Source organism: Pimephales promelas, chromosome 21 (assembly GCF_988280905.1).
Source record: "Pimephales promelas chromosome 21, fPimPro1.hap1.1, whole genome shotgun sequence".
Lineage (NCBI taxonomy): Eukaryota > Metazoa > Chordata > Actinopteri > Cypriniformes > Leuciscidae > Pimephales > Pimephales promelas.
Genome location: NC_142789.1, coordinates 27,443,324 through 27,466,915, shown reverse-complemented (window position 1 = coordinate 27,466,915; position 23,592 = coordinate 27,443,324). Strand labels below are relative to the sequence as shown.

The window sequence follows — 23,592 nt, the reverse complement described above, 5'->3', positions numbered from 1 at the left end:
TTTGGTTCGGAATGCCATTGTGATCAGATATATGTGCCAATCCATGTTGCCATGGAGGGCGGGACGGCTCAGGAACGCCTTTTCATGACTAAGCCCTTTTCTTCCCCTTTCCCAGGAGTCATTCATTCTGGATTTAATTTATCACAGGCAGGGATGATCAGATCAGCCTAACCTCTGCACCTCTCTGCTCACTCCTGACTATCTTCAACACTGATGGCCTAATGCTAGACAGCTTGCTTTGGTCTGAAAAGACAACAATATATGTATTCATGACAAAGAATGCAGATCTGATCAGCACCCTTAGATCTGATTTTAATTTGACGTCCTCTCTTGAACTCAATAGCAGCAGATGGGCCACAGATACTGATGTCATTTCTTGAATCTTTCGAAAGTATGCGCACATTAAAATGCAACAGCCCGCATAACTCTTTCCATCAGTCAGAAGCTTCTATTTTCAAATAAATGACAACAATGGATAAAAAAAAATGTACTTAGTGACAGTTCCCGGTCTACATCGGTTAAATGATGGCATCAGATTGTAATAAAATAGGACTTTGATATACTGCTTAAATGATAATAAATAAATACAATGCAAAAAAATATATATATATATTTATAATATTATTTAATAATATCATGTAATTAAATAAGTAAGGAACAATTAAAAATGGGCATTGAATTATTAGAAAATAATGCAGATCCGAGGTGGTAATGATATATTCATAATGATTGTAGCCTATTCAAGAAATTGTTCAAATGTTTTACTTCAAGATTTTTGTCAAGTTTTTGTATGTAATACCTTCTTGTGTGTAGGACTATCTATAATATATCTATAATATCTCTTCCCACACAATTTTTGAGCTAGGCTATGTTTATAGTTCTGCTAAAAACATGCCACAGGACAGGTTAATAACTTTTGAAAGCTGGCTCTTTTTATAATCAAAACAAAAATAAATTACAGATTAGATGGATGAGAGCGAGGGTGATCCTCGTTCAAATGCGGGACAACAGGTCATCAAACTGGCGGAAGTACAGCTGACAGCGGTCGTCATCCAGTCGCAACTCCTCGAGCGAGCAAATGGTGAAACTCGTCAAATGGTTCCTCCGAAGGGTCCGGTGGAAACAAATACGGCGACGATGATCCCTACGCCGCTGTTCTGCTCTCCAGAGCGGTGACTCTCTCGATGAATGCTCGGTCGACATAAAAAAAAATGGCCGCCAACGGATTTCGATTCTGACGTGCGTCAATTTCGCTCTTGACGCGCGAAAGGATTCAAAGTGGTCAAGCGTGTAACTAGACGCGGTAGGCGAATTTGACGGGTTTTTTTAACTGTTGGTCCATTAAGTGTCAGTAAAGTACTGTTTATTAGAGGCCACAATGTGAAAACACAGGCTACATAAGGACTATATTATTTCACAGTGCCTTATGAACTGAAAACTAAAGTATTGATAAGGGCTGACGCAAATTAGAAGGATTCCAGACGGAGGAAGAGCAGACGAAGGTTGCTAGGCACTGAAGGCTCTGCAGTCGGCTGTACAATGACTGTTATGCACTTGCATGTTCAGTGCTGTGAAGAGCCTGTCCAGACGTCTGCACCGCTCGCACCGCAAGAATGGATTCATTCACTGCTGGCACATGTCTATAATTTCTCGGTTGTAAATCAGCATCTTTGAGGGCGTGTTTATTCACACACACACACACACAAGTCTAGAACGGTCTTGTAGCTGAACTGGTCTGGAAAAAAAAAGACAAAATCAGCAGGGTAAAAATCAAATTTCACATTTTTATAAGAAACTCTTGGAATATTACATATTTTAACTCATTTTATAAATCTGTAAAACAGCAGTTATTGGATAATTAAACATGTCATAACCATGAGTGGCTCGGTTTTTCTATAAGCTTATGTTTTAAGTCATTTTGTTGTGTTTTTGCACCAATATTTTTCTGTTTACTTGCATATAATGTACTATAGAGTCATTGTTTTACTAATTATAGGCATATATCATTTCTGTTGTGCCTTTTTTCTTCTTCCTGCCATCAAACTGCCACAGACTGCAGATGAAAATTTGCCTGTATGGCTAAATCTGGCACATTTATATGACGGACACAAGTGCCCATGTCAATTAATCTGCATTCAAATAAAATAAACATAAAATAATAATACTAGTGGCTCGAGAAAAATGCTTTGTATAACTTTGACACTGCAGATATCAACAAAAGCAGTTACAGATGAGAAACTGGAATATGTGAAATATAGTTGATTGACAAACACATATCATAAGTCTCCTCAGATCAATGCAAGACAGAAAAAGAGGATGGCAGCGTTCCCAAATCCACACCAACACAGAATTCGGCACAGCAATCTGCCTCCACTGACTGTGGTTTTAAGGCTGCTGATTTGCTCAAAGTGAAAGAATGAGTTTAAGCACAACAATGGTGAAAAACGAGTGTCATGTAGGTTGTCCACTGTCCAAACCTCGTCTCCTTGGCTCCATGCAGTCTTGCTCTCATCGGTGGCGTCGGTCTGTGAGGATAACAGATCACACCTCTTTTGTGAGTGTGGGATTGCACACGGGCCAAGGCTCAGTAAATCAGCACCAGTGAGGAGCAGAACTGAACAGAACCGGCAGCAAGTGTGTTCTGCTAGCTCATAAGCCTAAAAACACTACAACTTTTTGGCACCTTTTTTAACGTCATTAATTGGAACTATGGCATTATTTACAGTATACTCATTTAAATCCACATACTGTGGTGTAAACACACAAATACATATACATACTCACCTAAAGGATTATTAGGAACACCTGTTAAATTTCTCATTAATGCAATTATCTAATTAACCAATCACATGGCAGTCGCTTCAATGCATTTAGGGGTGTGGTCCTGGTCTAGACAATCTCCTGAACTCAAACTGAGGCCCTGTTTACAGTACACAAGAACGCTCGCGGGTGAAAACGTAAAAATATTTTATCGGATATGCCTTTCTTTTACACGGCGACGGTGTTTTTGAGGCTTAAAAACGCAAAAAAGTGAAACCACCCTCCAGAGTGGAAATCTTAAAAACACTCCACCGCTGCGTTCCCGTGTAAACGGTAAAAACGCAAAAGTCTGCTTGACAGTGAAGGTTGTACGCAGGGGCGTGGACTTGGTGTTGTTGTAGTATGCACTCCTAGCTGCCTGAAGTTCATACTACATTGAATTTCACACACTTTTGAGTCACCATTTGCACGCGGATTTCCCATACAAAACGCTCGTCTAAACGTAGAATAAAAAGTGATGACGTAACGCCACTTTTGCGTTTTCTCTTCAGAATCGTTTCCGTGTAAACATAGCCTGAATGCCAGAATGGGAAAGAAAGGTGATTTAAGCAATTTTGAGCGTGGCATGGTTGTTGGTGCCAGATGGGCTGGTCAGTTACTGGGATTTTCACTCACAACCATTTCTAGGGTTTACAAAGAATGGAGTGAAAAGGGAAAAACATCAAGTATGCGGCAGTCCTGTGGGCAAAAATGCCTTGTTGATGCTAGAGGTCAGAGGAGAATGGGCCGACTGATTCAAGCTGATAGAAGAGCAACTTTGACTGAAATAACCACTCGTTACAACCGAGGTATTCAGCAAAGCATTTGTGAAGCCACAACACACACAACCTTGAGGCGGATGGGCTACAACAGCAGAAGACCCCACCGGGTACCACTCATCTCCGCTACAAATAGGAAAAAGATGAATAATAATGTTTGAATGTTAATAATGTTTGAAAGATTAATAATACTAATGTTGAAAAACATAAATGTTTCTTGAGCAGTAAATCAGCATATTAGAAGGATCATGTGACACTGAAGACTGGAGTAATGATGCTGAAAATTCAGCTTTGATCACACAAAATAAATTACCTTTTAAAATACATTCAAACAGAAAATTGTTATTTTAAATTGAAAATTAAACATTTAAAATGTATTTATTTTGACAAATTACTTGTCTCCAATCATTATAATAAGTGATAGAATTAAAAAAATATATATAGTTCTACCTAAATTTAGCTTTTAATGAAAATAAAATACCAGTTTCAATCAAAAACAACTGATCTGAATCTGGGCACAGAAAGTTCACATTACAAAAAGTTACAAAAAAGGGCAAAAAATAAAAGCATTTGGTAGCATAATTTAAAAATTGAAATATTAATCAGCCCAATCGCACAGATTGAAACCTAGAAGTCCTTCAATTCAAAAAACACCAACCTTGACACAAGCATCAGTCATTGTTACTCACTTTCTCCCTCTGTTGGTCAACAGGGAGTTTGAGTGACCCAGTCAAACACTTGTCTGTCAGTCCAGTTCTGGGCAGATAAAAACAATTACACGTAAGAATCACCAGCATAGAAAGATGTTTGTGCTTTCCTATTGCATATGTTAAACACACATTTGATGAACTGTTGCTGTTACTGTACTAGGAAAACACCAGCGCCTGATTTCAGCCCAATATTCAATACAAAACCTGGCTTCATTTGTTTCTGTAAACCTAATAAATGAAGCAATCAAAGCGACCCTGGAAATTCATAAATCTTAATTTTCATTCAAATGACAACTATAGGCGATATACAGCATTAATGTTATGCCATTATGTCTATTTTTATACAAAGCTGTCAAAATCCAAGGCAGTCTATAAACAGCATCTTAACCACAAAGTACTTGTGTTTGGGGGCACTGAGGCCAGGGAAAATACACCTTGCCAAAAGTATAAGAGGTTATACCTCGAGTACGGCGAATCGCTGCCGCATTGAGTCCCTCTGGAGAACTCTAAAAATACTTGGCAGCCAAGCGCAAGAGAAAACATATATGCATGCACTAAACCCGCCTTTATCTGCTTTCTCACACATCAAAACCTCCCCCAAATGACGCGCCGCCCCTACCAAACCCTTCAGGAGTCAGTAAATTCAGCATTCACTCTCAGACTGAATTCAGAGTGGCATCTACAGGGGTCACCAAACCGAGCTTAACTTCACGTTGACATGAATTAACTGCATGCGCAGGACCAGGACTGTCATTTAGACTCACTTTACCGGCGGGACCGCGCGTGGTTCATCTTTACCTGATGCTGCGTAAAAGTGGACCGTGGAAACCGCTGCACGCGCTCTGAAGAAATCGCGTCAGAGGATACCGCTCAGTGTGATTTTACAAACTCTTTGAGCACTTGCGCTTGTTCTTACGCGGAGGCAAGAACTGTTGATCCGGACAGACCTGCTTCTCATCCAATGGATGCGCAATAATGGATTAATGCAACTTTTCCGCGCAGTTCCCCTGACCTGACAAACCCCTCCTGAGGATTTTATCCCGGCAACCTTTACCTGATTGTGTCCTCTCTTCCTCTCAAGATGTCATCGGAGTATTTGATAAGGTCACTGCTTATGCTCTTTCTAGCACTCTTCTCCGCCAACGCGAGCAACTGGCTGTAAGTGAATGTCACTTTCTTCATTCATGTGATGTTTTGACGTCTGTTATGACTAAAGTCAGATTCCCAAAAAGCAAATGTGTAGCGTGTCAGTGCACCACAATTAATGAGCCATGGCAATCACAAATCTGACTGATGATGATATGATCATATAAATGAGAATATTCAGCACTTACCTTTGTAGATTGCATAATGCCGCACATTTTTAAACGCGCAAGAGACAGAAGTGCAGAAGTGTGTTGTGGCCTATAATATAGAAAATAAAAGCATGCATTGAAGGGAGAGCACAAAATATAAGGTTATTTGAAGACATCACAAACTTTCAGTTCATGTGCATTTGGCACAAATGCGCATGGCGCTGGTTGCGCGCTGCCTGGAGAGCAAAGCATGAATATGACAGCAGTAACAGCGCTTTTCATCATTCTTGCAGTGCTGAACAGAGCTGGAGAAATAAATTATTTCATAATAGTTTACGATTATCCCAAGGAAGCAATGGTCTGATTTAGACATTCATATTGGTTAAGTAGAATAGCAGGCTTGGTTTAGGCCAAATGAAGGCTTGCATTTCTAGCCGTTTAAAATAATTTATCTGTATCCCCAGGGCAGCACATCATTTAATCTATCCAGATCAAGTTGAGTTTTCGATGGAAGAGTGTTTTTAACTTAGGCGAGGTGACAGGTTTGGGGCATGTACAGACACGCTTCACACTAAAGGAAAACCTCCTACCTGTCTACAAAATATGATCATTCTGACAGGAGCCTGTTCACTATTCCAACCCCGTCCCAGGACAGGTATTAGCAAGTAGCCAAATAGACATTAGACAAGTTATATGAGCAGCACGTGGGCATGAGTGTAGTCTTAAGAAACAATATCTTGATAGGAAAATATCTAATGACATATTTGACTTGCACTGAAGTAAAATGTGTGATAAGAAAACGTGTGAAGAGACTCAAAGTAAAAATGTAAAACCTGCAATATCCAACAAAAAAAGGTTTCTTAATTATAGAAAAGATATATTAGTAAAAAAATATTGTTCAATCAATAGAACGAGCATGACAAGTGACAATAAAGGGCAAATTCAAAACATTTCAGTAAATCCATTGCATGCTTTTTGATCTTCAGACATATAAATCTTCTAAGCAACACTGCTATTCTAGTTTAAATAAAATCAATATAATAGTGACCTCAACTTATACAAACATGCTGCACTTTAAGTCTGAGGTGTAGATGTGAGGTAAGATTAAGAAAACACAGTTTATGTTTTGTCTCACTCATTTAAAATAATATCAGATAAGAGTGAGCAACCAAACTCATTCGGTTTGAGTCAAGCCTGTGAACTATTATGCATTCAGTTCAATAGCACCTGCACGCACTCTTAAAAATAAAGGATCTGCAATGGTTTATGGGTCTTCTATAGTAGTTTATAGGTTCAAACCTCTTCAGAGATTAAAAAGATGATTTTGATGTTTTAGGTTCTTCAGATCAGTGTTGCTAAAGGCATCAAGCTGCAGTAAAAGTCATAATGAAATGTTTTGAAGCGCAGCTTTGTGGGATGTGTGAATGTATTTAGTCGAGCACCTGTATGGAGGGCACCTGCACAGCTTCAAACCTTCAAATCTACAGCATGTGCTTGCTCATGCAAATACAAGCTTACATTGCTCTATCAATTTTTATCAATGACTATTTGCGGTTGTTTTGTGTTAGAATGCCAGCAATGAATCACTAATTAGAGAGCATAAATAGCAGATGGTCGATGTTATCAAACAGACTCTTTTCTAAATAAATACTGCAAATGGTCTCTCAATACTTATTCTAATGCATTTTGACAAGCAGCGACTCTTGCTTTCATCTCGGCTTGGCAAAGACGGCATGCTGCTTTTGATCAAACTTCAAAATCCTTAAAGGGATAGTTCGCCCAACAATAATTTACTCACCCTCAGATAAACACAAACAAAGATTTCTTGGAAAATAATCCATCTCTGTGAGTGTGTTGAATGGCTGCCACTCGTTTCACGCTTGAAAATCCACACACAGCGATCATAACAGTAATAGTACGACCCCAGTGGACGAATCACTGTCTTCTGAACTTCTAGGGTGGCATGAGAGTGAGTAAATGACAGAATTTTAATTTTTAGGTGAACTGTCCCTTTAAGTGGAGACCTACATTTCTGACTGAAACTCCTAGAGCTTTCAAATGAAATCCACCAAACTTTGCACAGTCTGTGTGCAGGGTTCAGACTACACAATATTTTTGTCTGTTATGATAGTCACTATTTCTGATTATCCTACTTTGGCTCCTAAAGAAATATGTCAGACGACTCATTGCTTCTTGACCAATCATCGCTTGTCATCTTTAATGACATGCATGATGTCATCGAGAAGGCGTAACTAGCGAATGATTTCCTTGAACAAGAGCACAAACGAACAATGGCTACCGAAGCGGCGTGTTTGCTCCTATTAGTCAGCGTTACAGACGGAACCTTTCGGAAAAAAGTTAAACATAGTCTTTCTTTCAGGACGTCGTGAAGCGCCTCGACGCGGTGTCGTCGGTTGTCATCTATGACAATCTTTAAATGAGTAGTTCACTTTTAAAAAAACTTTTGCTGATAATTTACTCACCCCATGTCATCCAAGATGTCCATGTCATTCTTTCTTCAGTCGAAAAGAAATTAAGGTTTTTGATGAAAACATTCTAGAATTTTTCTCCATACAATGGACTTTAATGGGAACCAAATGGTTCAAGGTCCAAATGACAGTTTCAATACAGCTTCAAAGCGCTTTAAACGATATCAGATGTAAATGAACAAATCTTTTTCGAGTCATTTGGTTCATTCAACAAACGAAATGAGCGAAATGACTCGAAAAAGGATTCGTTCATTTTGATGAACAAGTTCAAACAGGAGAGTCACGAACGCGCATCACAGAACAGAGCAAGGCGGGCATTTGTGCTTATAAAACTTAAACGTTTTTATTTATTTTTGAAATGAGCGATCGTTTCGCTAGATAAGACCCTTATTCATCGTCTGGTGTCGTTTAAAGCCCTTTGAAGCTGCACTGAAACTCTCATTTGGACCTTGAACCGTTTGGTTCCCATTGAAGTCCATTATATGGATAAAAATCCTGGAATGTTTTCATCAAAAACCTTCATTTCTTTTCGACTGAAGAAAGAAAGACGTGGACATCTTGGATGAGATGGGGGTGAGTAAATTATCAGCAAAAGTGTGTTTAAAAGTGAACTAATCCTTTAAGTATAAAAACATAAGGCCTAAGCAACCTTCACAATTCAATGGTTTTTAAAGTTTGTCTTGATGAACTTTCCTATTCCATTATGCAATCATTTCAGAAGCTAAAAAAGAGTTGCACTCTGTCAAATACAGAAGCTGAGATGGGTTTAAGATGCTGAGTACTACTCGATCGCAGTTATGTTATTGAGTAACCATGCAGTCGTATTTGTTTAGGATGCGATGCAGTGTTACTCTCCGCGTGGGATGGAAAGAACAGTGGTGGAGAGTAGACGTTTGCACATGGATGGTCAATAAATAGTTCACAGCTGATGAGCAACATGAGAAGAGAGAAACCTCTAATGTGAAAAACATTCTGGCGCCGAGGGCTGATAACACAAATAACACCGGTGACAACAGGGTAATGAAGCTGTAAAACCTGTTGTCACATACCTCCACTCATACAACAGCCTATTAAAAGGTTAACTTAATAAAACAGGTCGTCTTTTATCTTTTTCCTGTATTAGATTCAGGACATTTATGCGATTTTAAAGGTTCCTCGTTATGTTTTGGAGTCTCCTACAGAACCTTTACATGCATACAAAGTAAAAAAGTTTAAGTAAAAAGTAAAAAAGTTTTTTTTTTACTAAGTTCTAAGTAAAAAGTTTAATTTTCTTGTAATACACAATTTTATACAAATATATATTGGCATTTCTTGTAATATACATTGCAGCATCAGCTCTTTTCTCACAGTGTCTCACTATAAAAAATTGCTGGGTTGTTTTAACCCAATTTGGGGTAAAATATGGACAAACCCAGTTTGGGTTAAAAATGTAACCCAATGGCTGGGTTTGTCCATATTTTACCCAAAATTGGGTAACCCGGCATTTTTTAGAGTGCTGAAATGGTTTGATAAAGGGTCCAGTCTCTCTAAACCCCTCTGGTTTCTGAGAGCCAGCTCTGCTCTGATTGGTCAGATGGCCCAGTCTGTTGTGATTGGTCTACCACTTACATCGTATCGGCCGGATCTCTCTCAGCATTAAAACAGTAATGACAACATTGGTTTTAGTGTATTAATTTGAGTCCTTAACCATTGGAAATGCATGCAAAGTGGATTTGCTTTTGCAGAATGTCGACATCACAAACCAAACTCCGCTACAAATACTGTGTTTGAGGGTCAAAAGATGACTCGTTTCATGTACAGAATCGCTTCTTTCTTTTGGGAAACAATAACTATTTATCTGCACTTTGATCTCTGAAACTTTGCAGATCTTTTATATTCACAAAGAGAGATTGAAAAGTTGAATTTAAGTCAATCTCTTATTGACTGCCCATTAATCAGGGGGACTCATTTTATTGCAGTAAGCTCAATTTAACACTTTTGCCTTTGCTTTTGTATTTGTATGAAGTAAAAAAATCTTACATTTTAAAAATAAAACTTCAAAACAGAAAAAAAGTATTTTATCTTCATTTTGTATAATGTATGTCCTCCAGCCTCCTGCATACATTCTAAAAAATGCTGGGTTGTTTCAACCCAAATTTGGGTCAAATAAGGACAAACCCAGATGTTGGATTAAAAATTTAATTTTAAATTTTAACCCAACTTCAACTTTCACTTTGAACTGTAAATGTTTTAATTACATTTTTAACCCAACATTTGAGTTTGTCCATATTTGACAACAACCCAGCATTTTTAGAGTCTATCCATCTTGCGTTCTGACGTTGCCGTCACACGATGTTTAGGATGTTTTTTAGAGATTAGAAGCAGGGATGTCTTCAAGATATACCTATAAACGAACCCATTTACTTCTTGAATTGATGCAAATTATATTATACACACACTCTAAACAATGCTGGATTGTTTGAACCCAAATTTGGGTAAAATATGGACAAACCCAAATGTTGGGTTAAAAATGTAATTTCAAATGAACCCAACTTCAACTTTCACTTTCAACTGTAAATTTTTTAATTGTAATTTTTAATTTGGGTTTGTCCATATTTTACCCAAATTTGGGTTGAAACAACCCAGCATTTTTTAGAGTGTAAGTATGTGTAAATGTTTTTCATTTGGGTTTAAAGGCATATAACCAGCTAACAGGGAACGTTCTCAGAACTTTGGCTAAAGTTATGGGCAAAAACTCTTATTCGGAGTGTTGGGCTCTAAAAATGATATTATACATTGTTCAAGCAACTTTTTTTCATCTAAAAGAATTTTTTTTTAAATGTTACTACATGATTTAGAATGTTCAGTGGACATTCAAAAGTATCATTCACATTATGTTTGCAAAATGATGTTAACATTACAAAATTAAAAAAAAAATGGATGTCAGAAATAATATTGTCGTTTTTGTTAGCTGGATATGATTCAAAAGGTCCTACCCTATATAAGCAGATTCATATACAACAATTAGAAAAGCTGAATTAATGCGTTTAAATGGACGTTTCTTACCTCTCTGAAAGACTTTTGGTGCTGAAGTATCTTCATGATGTACATCTGGCACACATTTAATCTGCTAGAAGAGATAGAAACAAGCTTAAATAAATATTAACAATTGGAATTGACATGGGGTATTTTCTTGGATGCCAAATGAGATCCATATGATTGATTGAAATGACCATGTAGTGCTAATCTTTTAGGATTCTGTCATTGAATGAGATAACACTGCCCTCTAGAGTTAAAGACAGATCCACTAGACCTGCAGATATGCAGAAACGCAACTCTAAAGACCGTCTTCTATCTCCAGGCAAATGTTCATAACTAAAAGCAAATGACTTTTTGGTACATGTGCTTTTAAGAGTTAGAAATGCCAATGAGTCACTGAGGTATTGAGGAAACTGCTGTTTCAGGGAAACACAGTTGTGCAAGAATGACACATCTGTTTCTGAAAACATGTCGCATTCCGTGATGGATGTTTGATTCACATTTTGGGTCCGTTCTATTAGACATCTTCTTTACTGCATTTTCAATGTTGTGAGGAGAAATGAAGTGTGACTATCGCCATCTTTACACTATACGGTTCAAAAGTTCCATATTCAGCAAGGATGCATTAAGTTGATGGAAACATTTATAATGCTAAAAATATTTTTATTCCAAATAAATGCTTAAATTTGAAAAATAACACTGACTGCTATTTAGTCAGACTGGTTATTAAGACTTAAAGAAGTCATAAATTTCAGTTTTAAAAAAAAAACATTTGATGATAATTTACTCTCCCCATGTCATCCAAGATATCCATGTCATTCTCATTTTCTTCAGTCGAAAAGAAATTAAGGTTTTTGATGAAAACATTACAGGATTTTTCTCCATGCAATGGACTTCAATGGGAACCAAACGGTTCAAGGTCCAAAAGACAGTTTCAGTGCAAACTGTTCAAAGGGCTTTAAACGATTCAGACGATGAATAAGGGTCTTATCAAATGAAAACATCGCTCATTTAAAAGAAATAATAACAAAGAGTGTACTGTTGAGTTTTTGAAAAATTTCAAAGCATTTTCCCAAAATATGTGTCAAAATAAGATTTGTCACCAAAAATCATTCCATTTGCTGAAACAAGGAAAAAGTTATGGCCAAATTAAGACTAAAAAATACCCCTTAGTGGCTGAAAAAAGCCACAACAGCACATAAGGGTTAAATGAGCGATCGTTTCGCTTAAGACCCTTATTCATCGTCTGAAATCGTTTAAAGCCCTTTGAACAGTTTGCAGTTTGCACTGAAACTGTCTTTTGGACCTTGAACCGTTTGGTTCCCATTGAAGTCCATTGCATGGAGAAAAATGCTGGAATGTTTTCATCAAAAACCTTCATTTGTTTTCGACTGAAGAATGAATGACATGGATATCTTGGATGACATGGGGGCGAGTAAATTATCAGCAAACATTTTTTTAAAGTGAGCTACTCCTTTAAGACTAAGTCTTAGTGACTTTGTTTAATGCAACTGGCCCCTGGATGGTTGCATACGTAATACAATTAATCATCTTCCAGCTGAAAATCAAATCTGATTGCTCAGAGATATAATATGAAATTTATGAACATGTCACGCTACTTAATATATCATTCCTGTCAGTGCCACAAACGGTGCAGGATGTTACCCACAAAGAAAAGTATGAGCAATGCCAACAGTCATACATTATAGTAACAGCAATAGTGTTTCTGTTCAAAACAAACTCCTTGGTATTCCTGAGGGACATTAAAGGTGCCCTCTGGGATTTAAAATCAAATCATACAACATGTTCCATACCAGATGGGGGCAGTATACCTCCAGAAATACCTCCACGGCCACGCGCTCTCTCATGTCTTCAAACAATATGGGCGAGTGCTGTGTTGCTCTGTCTCCCTCGTGCATATTAATCAAATCAATTGACACGATAGTAAAAGGTTGGAAGACCGCAGTTTCTTGTGGAGCATTTGGAGATTTTCAGAGATTAGAGACTTAATGAACAACATCTCAATACTAAATTATAAGGGCCGTCTCATAGACAAGTCGGTGCATTTCGACGATATGGGAAAATTAAAGCCCAGGCTATTATTTCTAGTTTTATGATATTCGATTTGTTCATATTACATTTTTTATCATTAGTTTGAATTAATTTGACAGACAGCAATTCCCTGATGTGGACCAAGCTAGCGTCTTTCAGAGCTGCCAACTCTCACAACACTTTTCACACACTCTCACGCCACACATCAATTTTGTCATGCACAGAAAAGGACACGGAGACCGATCTCAGCTCTCAGATTCTGTTCATTTTATTATGCAATTCAAACAATAAATACAGTATTGGCGCTTTACACGACAGATCCCTAGCACACGTGAACCGATCATCTCTACTAGCTAATGGTAAAAGAACACGAACACTGTTAAAAGATACAGTATGCTACAACTTACCAAAATGTATTCCTCATGCATAATATCGACCAATTATTGTTTTTTAACTCTTCCCTGAACTGAAATGTAGTAGTGGGCTGTATTTTCCACACGACTGACGTCAGGTTCAAGTACACACAAGCTGGCGCGAGCGCGACTCACTCGTGTACTGCAGTTTGGCTGGTGGTAACGTTGCCCGCCCGCATACCGCCTCCCATGGTCGAAACTGGTATTACGACACCTGCCGGGCCGGGGCTAGTAATTTAGCATGCTAATTCAGATTAATATCTCGGCAGCACTATAACGTGTCAGTTTTTTAATGACATCATCAACCTTATTTCTTCTCAATCTTTTGATGCGTGTAGCTCATTTTTGGGATATTTTAACCTCAATTTTTACAGATGGCACCTTTAAATGTTGTTAAATAATAATAAAAAAAATGGAAATACGTGGTTGATGCATCAGTTTTGTTAAATGCCCCTAACGCTGAACTTATGTCAGACAAACAGCTTTTAATACACAGACGTGTCGCCCTGTGACGCACAGCCGACAAATATGTAAAAATCAAATATTTTTATAAGCATCATGAAATTGTGGCCCTTGGACGCCGCAGCATGCATGTTTACTTGCTGTCGTAGCTTGAACAGGTCTGATATTTACCTTCACTGATTTACCACAGAGAGACAGGAAACGTCAACAGCCATCGTTTGATTATTCAATAAACTCACAAAAAAAGAGACGCTGAGAGGAAGTGAAGTGTATGCTAAAGATTTTACCGTAGTATTTTTACTGTAACAATTATAAACACTTTTAACTAGAGTGTCTACAGTGATTTATATACACACACACACACCTTTCAAAAGTTTGGGGTCAGTAAGTTTTCGTCTTTTTTTTAAAAAGACATTAAAATAAACGGTGTTCTTTTGAACTTTCTAATCTCTAAAAAATCCTGGGTTGTTTCAACTCAAATTTGGGTCAAAATGGAAATGCAATTAAAAATGCAATTAACTTATGAACAGTTGAAAGTTAAGGTTCAAATTTGAAATGACATTTTTAACCCAACATTTGGGTTTTGTCCATATTTGACCCAAATTTGGGTTAAAACAACCCAGTATTGTCAAGTGTGTATTCATCAAAGAATCTTGAAATCTCGCTTTCCACAAAAACATTACAGAACTGTTTTCCACATTGGTAATAATCAGAAATGTTTCTTGAGCAGCAAATCATCATATCGGAGTGATTTCTGAAGGATCATGTGGCCCTGAAGACTGGAGTAATGATGCTGAAAATTCAGCTTTGATCACAGGAACAAATTACATTTTAAAACCTATTCAAACAGTGTCACCCCTTCAAGTAAAGTGTTACCATTTGGACAAACCACTCGGCTCATGCTGTGTTTTCGTCTATTATATGGAAGTAAGCATATTCAAATTAAAAACTCATCTCTCTAGACATTGCTAATTTTTCATATTACTGATAAACACGTTCTATGCGAATGTTCCCTAGTAGTCTCGAGGTCTGCTTCGTTTCAGAGGCTCATTGTAAAGTTAAGAAGGGCGACTGGCAGCGGAGCATCTCACCCTCTCTGTTGTTGACAAGAGCTGATTTTGAAGGCCAAGGCTGGGCCAGATAAGAAACAAACACCTCCTTGTTCACGAGACCATCTCTGCTCTCACAAGCTTTGATAACACGCGTCTGTCCGGCCAGAAGATGAAGCATGACATCAGCGGCCAGATGCAGACGCGCACTGCATGGCGGGTGATCGCGTTTCTTTTTTATCATGCGTAGCATCTGTTGACGATTCCATGTTCTTGAATGCGTGTTTACAGCTTTTGTTTGTTACACCAGTAAATTAGCTCTGTGATCCTGACCTGATAATGAATCTGGCAGCCAAATGGCAGGGGAGGCCCGTCCGTTCTGGCGGGATAAGCGCTGGAATATAATATATCAGAGCCAGATGCTCTCATAAGGCTTGCGCTCGTATCAAGCTCGGGATTTCGACAAACAAGCACCTGAAGAACGGCCCGCTGCATATTTGTCTGGGAAAAAGATTGTCCGAGACCTTGAGAGAATCTTGTTTTAATTGCTCCCCGTTTCTAGCGTTCTCTTATACTTTTTTTTCTCCGAAAAATGTCCTCGCTAATCGCGACGCTAAGTTTGGGAAAACAAGGGGAGTGTGGGATTTTGCAAAAGAATGGGAGATGCCTTCCTGTGTGTTTCTGTGAGGTTTTTGCGGAGCATTCCACCTGGAGGACGGTGCCGTCTTCCTTTTGTGTCATGTTTGTGTTGAATTACACAATCCTGGCCTCCGAGCGCTGTTGGCTCCAGATGGCTTAGCCAAGCGCGACTTAGCACGCAACCAGGCTGTTCGAGAGAGTTTGGAAGAGAAAAAGAAATCGCTAACTCATACACATATCCGCTCGCCTCATACTACTGTCGACATATAAACAAACTTAAAGGAGTAGTTCACTTTTAAAAAAAAAACTTTTGCTGATAATTTACTCACCCTCATGTCATCCAAGATATCCATGTCTGTCTTTCTTCAGTCGAAAAGAAATTAAGGTTTTTGATGAAAACATTCCAGGATTTTTCTCCATTTAATGGACTTCAATGGGAACCAAACGGTTCAAGGTCCAAAAGACAGTTTCAGTGCAAACTGCAAACTGTTCAAAGGGCTTTAAACGATTCCAGACAATGAATAAGGGTCTTATCAAGTGAAACGATCGTTCATTTAATAAATAAATTACAAAGTTTAAGTTTTATAAGCTCAAATGCTCGGCTCTGTTCTGTGATGCACGTTCATGACTCTCCTATTCAAACTCGTTCATCACAATGAACGAATCTTTTCCAGAGTCAACTCGTTCATTTCGTTCATTGAATGAACCAAATGACTCGAAAAAAGATTCGTTCATTTTGATAAACTAGAAAAATCTTGGAATGTTTTCATCAAAAGCCCTAATTTCTTTTCGACTGAAGAAAGAAAGACGTGGACATCTTGGATGACATGGGGGTGAGTAAATTATCAGCAAAAGTTTTCTTAAAAGTGAACTACTCCTTTAACTAAGAATAATAAACAGTTTAGAAAAACACTTTTATCATTGTTAGTTGGTGTTAACAAATTCTAACTTGTAAAGTGTCTAAACTAGCGGTTCTTTACGGTGGAAAAAGTTTCTTTGAATTTTAAAATGTTCTTTATAGGAATAAATGGGTCTTTGAGGTCCAACAATGGCATCGCAGTGAACTTAGCATTTACTTCAAAGCCGTCCGGAGACTTTCATCCGAGATACATTTGGGCGTACTTTCGGATTACTCAGTACCACACCAAAAGACCTTTAGAGACAAATAACACCAAACAAAGCTGTCCGTGAGTACTCTTGCAAACATCACCTGCACGCAACCCGCTAAATGCATCTGTGCAGAACTTAAACAGTCAAGACTTTGATCTCCACCCGTTCTTGATGATAATGAGAGCAAGCTTGGTGTGTACGGAGGAAATCTGTGCGCTGCGTTGTAGTATAGGACTATTTTTATAAGGTGCCTTTAAGAGATGGAGCTCGGCAGACCCATTAAAGCGATGGTGTCGCCCCGACCCCCTGGCCCTGGAGGTGATGGGTGAAGATAGTCTCTATCCGCCTCTCTCAACATCAGCCGTACCTCTTCTGTCGAGCACAGCCTTCCAAGAACGTCCCAGGAGAGCCGCAGCGTTCAGATCTGTGCTGTTTGTGCTATAGAGAGTCAATGGAAAAACATGTTAGTGCCACAATGCAGTGTTATTGTTAACGGAAACTAGAAATGAAAGCATTTCACTGAAAATATATATAAAGCATCATTTGGTGGGAAAATTACTCTAAACTAAAACCCAAAACTAGCTAAAATGGCCGCAAAGTCTATTTTAAAAAATACCTTTATAACCTGCCTTCATTAAACATGAAAATGTCACTACATATTATGGAGAACTGAAAAGTTGAACTTATTTCTATATCATCAGTTAAGCCTTTTGGAAACAACCATTTCCAATAAGTTGGATCTTGTTAACATTAATTAATGCAATAGAATTATAAACTAATAATGAACAACATTTTTTTTTACAGAATCAATATAAACAACAATATACAATATTTAATAATAATAATACACCAATATACTAATATAAATATACTATTTTTAGTATAGTATAGTTTATTTTTAGAATAGATTAGCTAATTTGACTTATGTATTTGCATATATTGAATATTGAATTTATTGACAGGATAGCCCCTTGAGATGCAACATCTCATCTTCAATTCATATGTGGAATCTGACATTAAAATTTATATGTAATATTTCCAATGCAATAAAATTATTATTTATAGTTCATGATAGCCAGTGATATAATTAATGTTAAAGTAATTACAAACTAAACATTCCGAAAACTACAAAACTCTCGAAAAACAACTAAACCGGATAGGACGAAAACGTAATGACAGCTAAAAATATTCATTCTACAACATTCCTTGCATATATTACTTAATTCACCCTGCATCATCCATGTGATATTTACGCTTTTTTCAACTTCTGGATACAATGTCAATAACATTTCAGTACAAAAGTCTGTGTTAATGAGAGTCTATGAGCAAGTATTGATCACCAGTCTCTCGGTTTGTCCTCAGATACCTGGCAAAGCTGTCCTCAGTGGGGAGCATCTCTGATGAAGAAACCTGTGAGAAGCTCCGAGGACTCATCCAGAGGCAGGTGCAGATCTGCAAGCGGAACGTGGAGGTGATGGACGCGGTCCGCAGGGGAGCCCAGCTCGCCATCGACGAGTGCCAGTTTCAGTTCCGCAACCGCCGCTGGAACTGCTCCACGCTGGAGAGTGTCCCTGTGTTCGGGAAAGTGGTCACACAAGGTGAGTAGAGTCCCATTTAAAAGAACATGAAGCCAGCTCAGCTTAATAGCCCAAAAATTATGTCTTTAACGTCTCGCCCTCATGTCGTCCCAGAACACAGTTTAAGATATTTTAGATTTAGTCCGAGAGCTTTCTGTCCCTCCATTGTAAATGTGTGTATGGTATACTGTCCTTGTCCAGAAAGGGAATAAAGACATCATCAAAGTAGTCCATGTGACATCAGTGGGTTAGTTACAATGTTTTGAAGCATTGAAAATACATTTTGGTCCAAAATACACTCTTAGAAGAAAAGGTTCTATATAGAACCATAAAAGGTTCTATCAGCGCTACGTATTTGGAACCCCTAAAAGGTTCTATACACTCTTAAAAAAGGGTTCCTCTGGGTTCTATATAGAACCCTGGGGTTCCTACTTGGCCAATAGAAAATTTTACCAAAAAAAATGGTTCTATATAGAACCATTTTGGAGTTCCATATATGAAGCGGGGATGGAACCATTTCTGGTTCTAAATAGAACCATTTCTTCTAAGAGTGTAACAAAAACTATGACTTTATTCAGCATTGTATTGTCTTCCGGTTTTGTTGTGGATCTGCGTTCAGTGACGCGGCTGACATGTATCTGGTGCGGCCGAGCTTCGGTTACAGTCTGAGGGAGACGCACGCTGTACAAAACACTCTTCACAAACATGTCTAAGGATTTCGAGACTTGCATTTTTTTGCCCAGCAATATTTATTTGAACCTGAATACATGGACGCACCAGACACATCTGAACGCGGATCCACAACAGAACCGGAAAACAATACAATGCTGAATAAAGTCGTAGTTTTTATTATTTTTGGACCGAAATGTATTTTCGACGCTTCAAAACATTGTAACTAACCCACTGATGTCACATGGACTACTTTGATGATGTCTTTATTTCCTTTCCGGACAAGGACAGTATACCATACACTTACTTTCAATGGAGGGAGAGAAAGCTCTCGGACTAAATCTAAAATATCTTAAACTGTGTCCCGAAGATGAACGGAGGTCTGACGGGCTTGGGACGACACGAGGGTGAGTCATTAATGACATCGTTTTCATTTTTGGGTGAACTAACCCTTTAATGTGTGCTTATTTCTGCCTCAGGTACCAGAGAAGCTGCGTTTGTGTACGCTCTATCTGCTGCTAGCGTAGCCTTCGCAGTGACCAGAGCCTGCAGCAGTGGAGAGCTGGACAAGTGTGGCTGTGACCGCAATGTGCACGGTGTCAGTCCAGAAGGTATGTGTGCTTTATCTGAATAATAATTATGATGATTAATCAGTAGCATTGCTATGAATACCCAGACTGAATGGTTAAAGTTCTGCTCATTAAAGCAACTGATCACTTTGATAGAAAGAGTTGACATGTGAAGTGATCAGTCACGATTCAAAGGTGCCATTTATGATCTGAAACATATTGTTATACAATAATATAATACTATACAAATATATTCTGTAATCTTAACATGTTTGTTAAATGTGTCGAAATAAAATGTTTAACATAATAATTGTAAAATATTTGTTGAATATTTCTATATTACTACTGGTATTGTTTCATTCTGCTTTCTAAGAACTGTACAGAAATAATTAGATAGTGATTTATTATTGGTATTATACTGTCAGCTATAGTTACTTTAATTAAATGTTTAACTAAGATAAAAACAAAACAAAAATATTATTTTAAAGATTTATACACCTAACATTACACTTTCAACGGATCGAAAATAAATATGCATGTATATACTTTATATACATTTATACAAAATTTATATTATACATGAATATAAATATTTGATATATTAATAATTAATATATACATGCATATGTGTGTTTATATATACAAAATAATTATACACACTACACACATATATTATGTAAACACAAACTTTTATTTTGGATGCGATTAATCGCGATTAATCGTTTCAGAGCCCTAGTTATTAATATATAAAATATTAATATTTAGATGCATTTCTTAAATATATACATGCATGTGTGTGTATTTATATTATATATATACACACAATTATATATATATATATATATATATATATATGAAGAGTTCAGATGCAAAAGCCTCGAAGTGCCATTTGAAATTTTCTTCTAAAATGACCATTTTTATCAAGCTTGTATATTTAAGTTCAGTAATTTTACTTAAATTGCAATGAAGATTACCTATTAATTGTCATTTAAGTGAAATTACTGAACTTAAATATACAAGCTTGATAAAAATGGTCATTTTAGAAGAAAATTTCAAATGGCATTTAGAGGCTTTTGCATCTGAACTCTTCATATATACACACAATTATACACACTACACACACATATATTATGTAAACACAAACTTTTATTTTGGATATGATTAATCACGATTAATCGTTGCCCAGAGTGATGATTTACCAATCCAGTACCTTGCAAACAACTTTGTCTCCATATGGACTGATAAAACGGCAGATTTCTCACTACCTTCTCCACTCGACCGTCTTCATCTCGACAGGTTTCCAGTGGTCAGGATGCTCAGATAATATTGCATATGGGGTTGCTTTTTCCACGTCGTTTGTGGACATCAGGGAACGAAGTAAAGGCCAGTCCTCCAACAGAGCCCTAATGAACCTTCACAATAATGAGGCAGGGAGGAAGGTAAGAGGCTTTACAAACATCACCGCTGTCCATCACACACTCATTATTTGTTAATAAATGACACTTCTCTTACCATCCCCAGGCGATTCTGAACCACATGCGAGTGGAATGCAAGTGCCACGGTGTTTCGGGCTCCTGCGAGGTGAAGACCTGCTGGAAAGCGATGCCACCGTTCCGCAAAGTGGGCAACGTCATCAAGGAGAAATTCGACGGCGCCACAGAAGTGGAGCTGCGGAAAGTGGGCACCACCAAGGTCCTGGTTCCACGAAACTCGCAGTTCAAGCCGCACACGGACGAAGATCTGGTGTACCTGGACCCGAGCCCAGACTTCTGCGAGCACGACCCCAGAACGCCGGGCATCATGGGAACCGCGGGGCGCTTTTGCAACAAGACCTCGAAGGCCATCGACGGCTGCGAGCTCATGTGCTGCGGTCGCGGCTTCCACACCGAGGAGGTGGAGGTGGTCGACCGCTGCAGCTGCAAGTTCCACTGGTGCTGCTACGTCAAGTGCAAACAGTGTCGCAAGATGGTGGAGATGCACACGTGCCGGTGATCCAGGTGGCACGACTTCCCCTCAACACGCACAGGGAGACTAGGCAAATCCACACAAGGGAAGACAGAGACATTCCCAAGCAACGAAAGAGGAACATGTCATACATGAGACTATACATATCCGACGTCCCAATTGAGAGTATTTTTCTCTCTCCTCGTTCTGTTTTTAATTGCAGTTGCTCTCTTATTTTTATATATATATGTATATTTTTTAACTTATTGCAATCGAATAGAGAGTGAATTTTTAATGTGACGCGCACCAGAGGAGTGCCATTGGGAACGGGGTTACCGACAGATGTTGACCCGGCGGGACATGGAGAAAGGTCAATGTTTTAAAAGCTGCTGCTTTAGGGCTTCATCTTGAAAGATGGGAACTATCGAAACACTACGCGCCGAGACGCGCTCCAGGCGTACGTGTACTTTCCATACTCGTTGCCATTCGTTCCTGTGATGCTGCTTGAATTCAAGAATCACTCACCGGTAGCGTATACAGCTGAGTGTTAAAGCGACTCCGAACCGGGCGGAGTGGAAATATCACAAGTGTTAACGAGCCGTTCAAAAGGAGCGCTTTGAAAATAAAGTCGTAGCTAGTGGCGCAGACTGATCGTTGGTGCTGAGCTGCAACCATGCATCTGGCGCAAAACTGACAAACATAAATTGTTTACCCGCTTGGACCGACCATGGATTCTGTGCACGACGACTCTAGCACTTTTCCTCTCCAGACGCACATACCACAAATAAACAAATCCCCCAGCATTCCCTGCTCCATTAGTCAGACTGATTATTTATGGCGACTATGTACGATACCATAACTCCAAGCTTCTCTATAGTACAACTTGCTATCCAGTATGCTTTTAAAAGAAACATAGGTTTGTAAAGACTTATACACTGAAGAGGACTTTATTTCATATGAATGTATGTTAAAATGAAATATATGCTGTGTCAAAGACTGACATCCTTGTGCGTGTGCTTATTGCTCTTTGCAAACAGGCATCCTTAGTTAACTAGTTTCACCAAAAAAAAAACATGCTGACCAATCTGGTCATTTTTTTAGCAGGGTACAATAGTTGGATGGGTTTCACATTAGGAGAAATGTCTACATTCTGTAGAGTTTGGTTTTGCAATCTTGCTGCAAACGATTTGTTAAAGTAATACAATACAAGTTCAATACAAGTTAAAGGAGTAGTTCACTTTTAAAAAGACTTTTGCTGATAATTTACTCACCCCCATGTCATCCATGATGTCCACGTCTTTCTTTCTTCAGTCGAAAAGAAATTAAGGTTTTCGATGAAAACATTCCAGGATTTTTCTCCATATAATGGACTTCAATGGGAACCAAACGGTTCAAGGTCCAAAAGACAGTTTCATTGCAAACTGTTCAAAGGGCTTTAAATGATTCCAAACGATGAATAAGGGTCTTATCAAGCAAAACGATCGCTCACTTAATAAATAAATAACAAAGTTTAAGTTTTAGAAGCTCAAATGCTCGCCTTGCTCTGTTCTGTGATGATCGTGACTCTCCTGTTTAAACTCGTTCATCAAAATGAACGAATCTTTTCCCAAGTCAACTCATTAATTTCCGTCATTGAATGCACCAAATAACACGAAAAAAGATTCGTTAATTTTGATAAACGAGTTCGAACAGGAGAGTAATGAACTTGCAATATATATCTTAGTAACAGACATTGGTATTACCAATATATATATATTGGCTGTGCAAAGATTAATTGTGATTAATCACATCCAAAATAAAAGTTTGTGTTTACACAATATATTTGTGTATGCTGTGGATAATTATTTTGTATAAATACACACACATCTATGTATATATTTAAGAAATATAATTGTTATTTTATTTTATTTAATTGTTAAAATATTTATATTTATATATAATATAGATTATGTATATATATATAGTATTTACGTGCAAATAATTCTTAAATATATACATGCATGCATTTGTAATTATAT

At 38.0% G+C, this 23,592-nt stretch overlaps 1 protein-coding gene and 1 long non-coding RNA gene across 3 annotated transcripts; one reads left to right on the top strand and one right to left on the bottom strand.

The window, feature by feature from the left end:
• Nucleotides 1-1,025: 1,025 nt before the first annotated feature.
• Nucleotides 1,026-11,782, bottom strand: LOC120480818 (uncharacterized). Of its 2 annotated transcripts, none has more exons than XR_005623173.2 (4): nt 11,118-11,782; nt 5,623-5,692; nt 5,343-5,498; nt 1,026-2,525 (listed from the first exon to the last, which is right to left on the bottom strand). It is a non-coding gene; the product is annotated as an uncharacterized LOC120480818 (long non-coding RNA). The 2 variants fall into 2 exon arrangements; XR_016148363.1 differs by lacking the exon at nt 1,026-2,525 and adding an exon at nt 4,130-4,334.
• wnt4 (wingless-type MMTV integration site family, member 4) lies at nt 5,367-23,332 on the top strand. Its single transcript, XM_039674222.2, has 5 exons — nt 5,367-5,446; nt 18,178-18,413; nt 19,541-19,672; nt 20,927-21,069; nt 21,152-23,332. Exons 1-5 carry the CDS (start codon nt 5,370-5,372, stop codon nt 21,620-21,622), a joined length of 1,059 nt encoding a protein of 352 aa, XP_039530156.1. The 5' UTR covers nt 5,367-5,369; the 3' UTR covers nt 21,623-23,332.
• The last annotated feature ends 260 nt before the right edge of the window (nt 23,333-23,592 follow it).

Excerpts from the sequence above, each read along its gene's own strand:
- wnt4 (XM_039674222.2), top strand. The coding sequence starts at position 5,370 with ATGTCATCGGAGTATTTGATAAGGTCACTGCTTATGCTCTTTCTAGCA. Across the intron at positions 18,414-19,540 it reads CGGGAAAGTGGTCACACAAG|GTACCAGAGAAGCTGCGTTT; the intron begins GTGAGTAGAGTC and ends TTTCTGCCTCAG. Across the intron at positions 19,673-20,926 it reads GCACGGTGTCAGTCCAGAAG|GTTTCCAGTGGTCAGGATGC; the intron begins GTATGTGTGCTT and ends TCATCTCGACAG.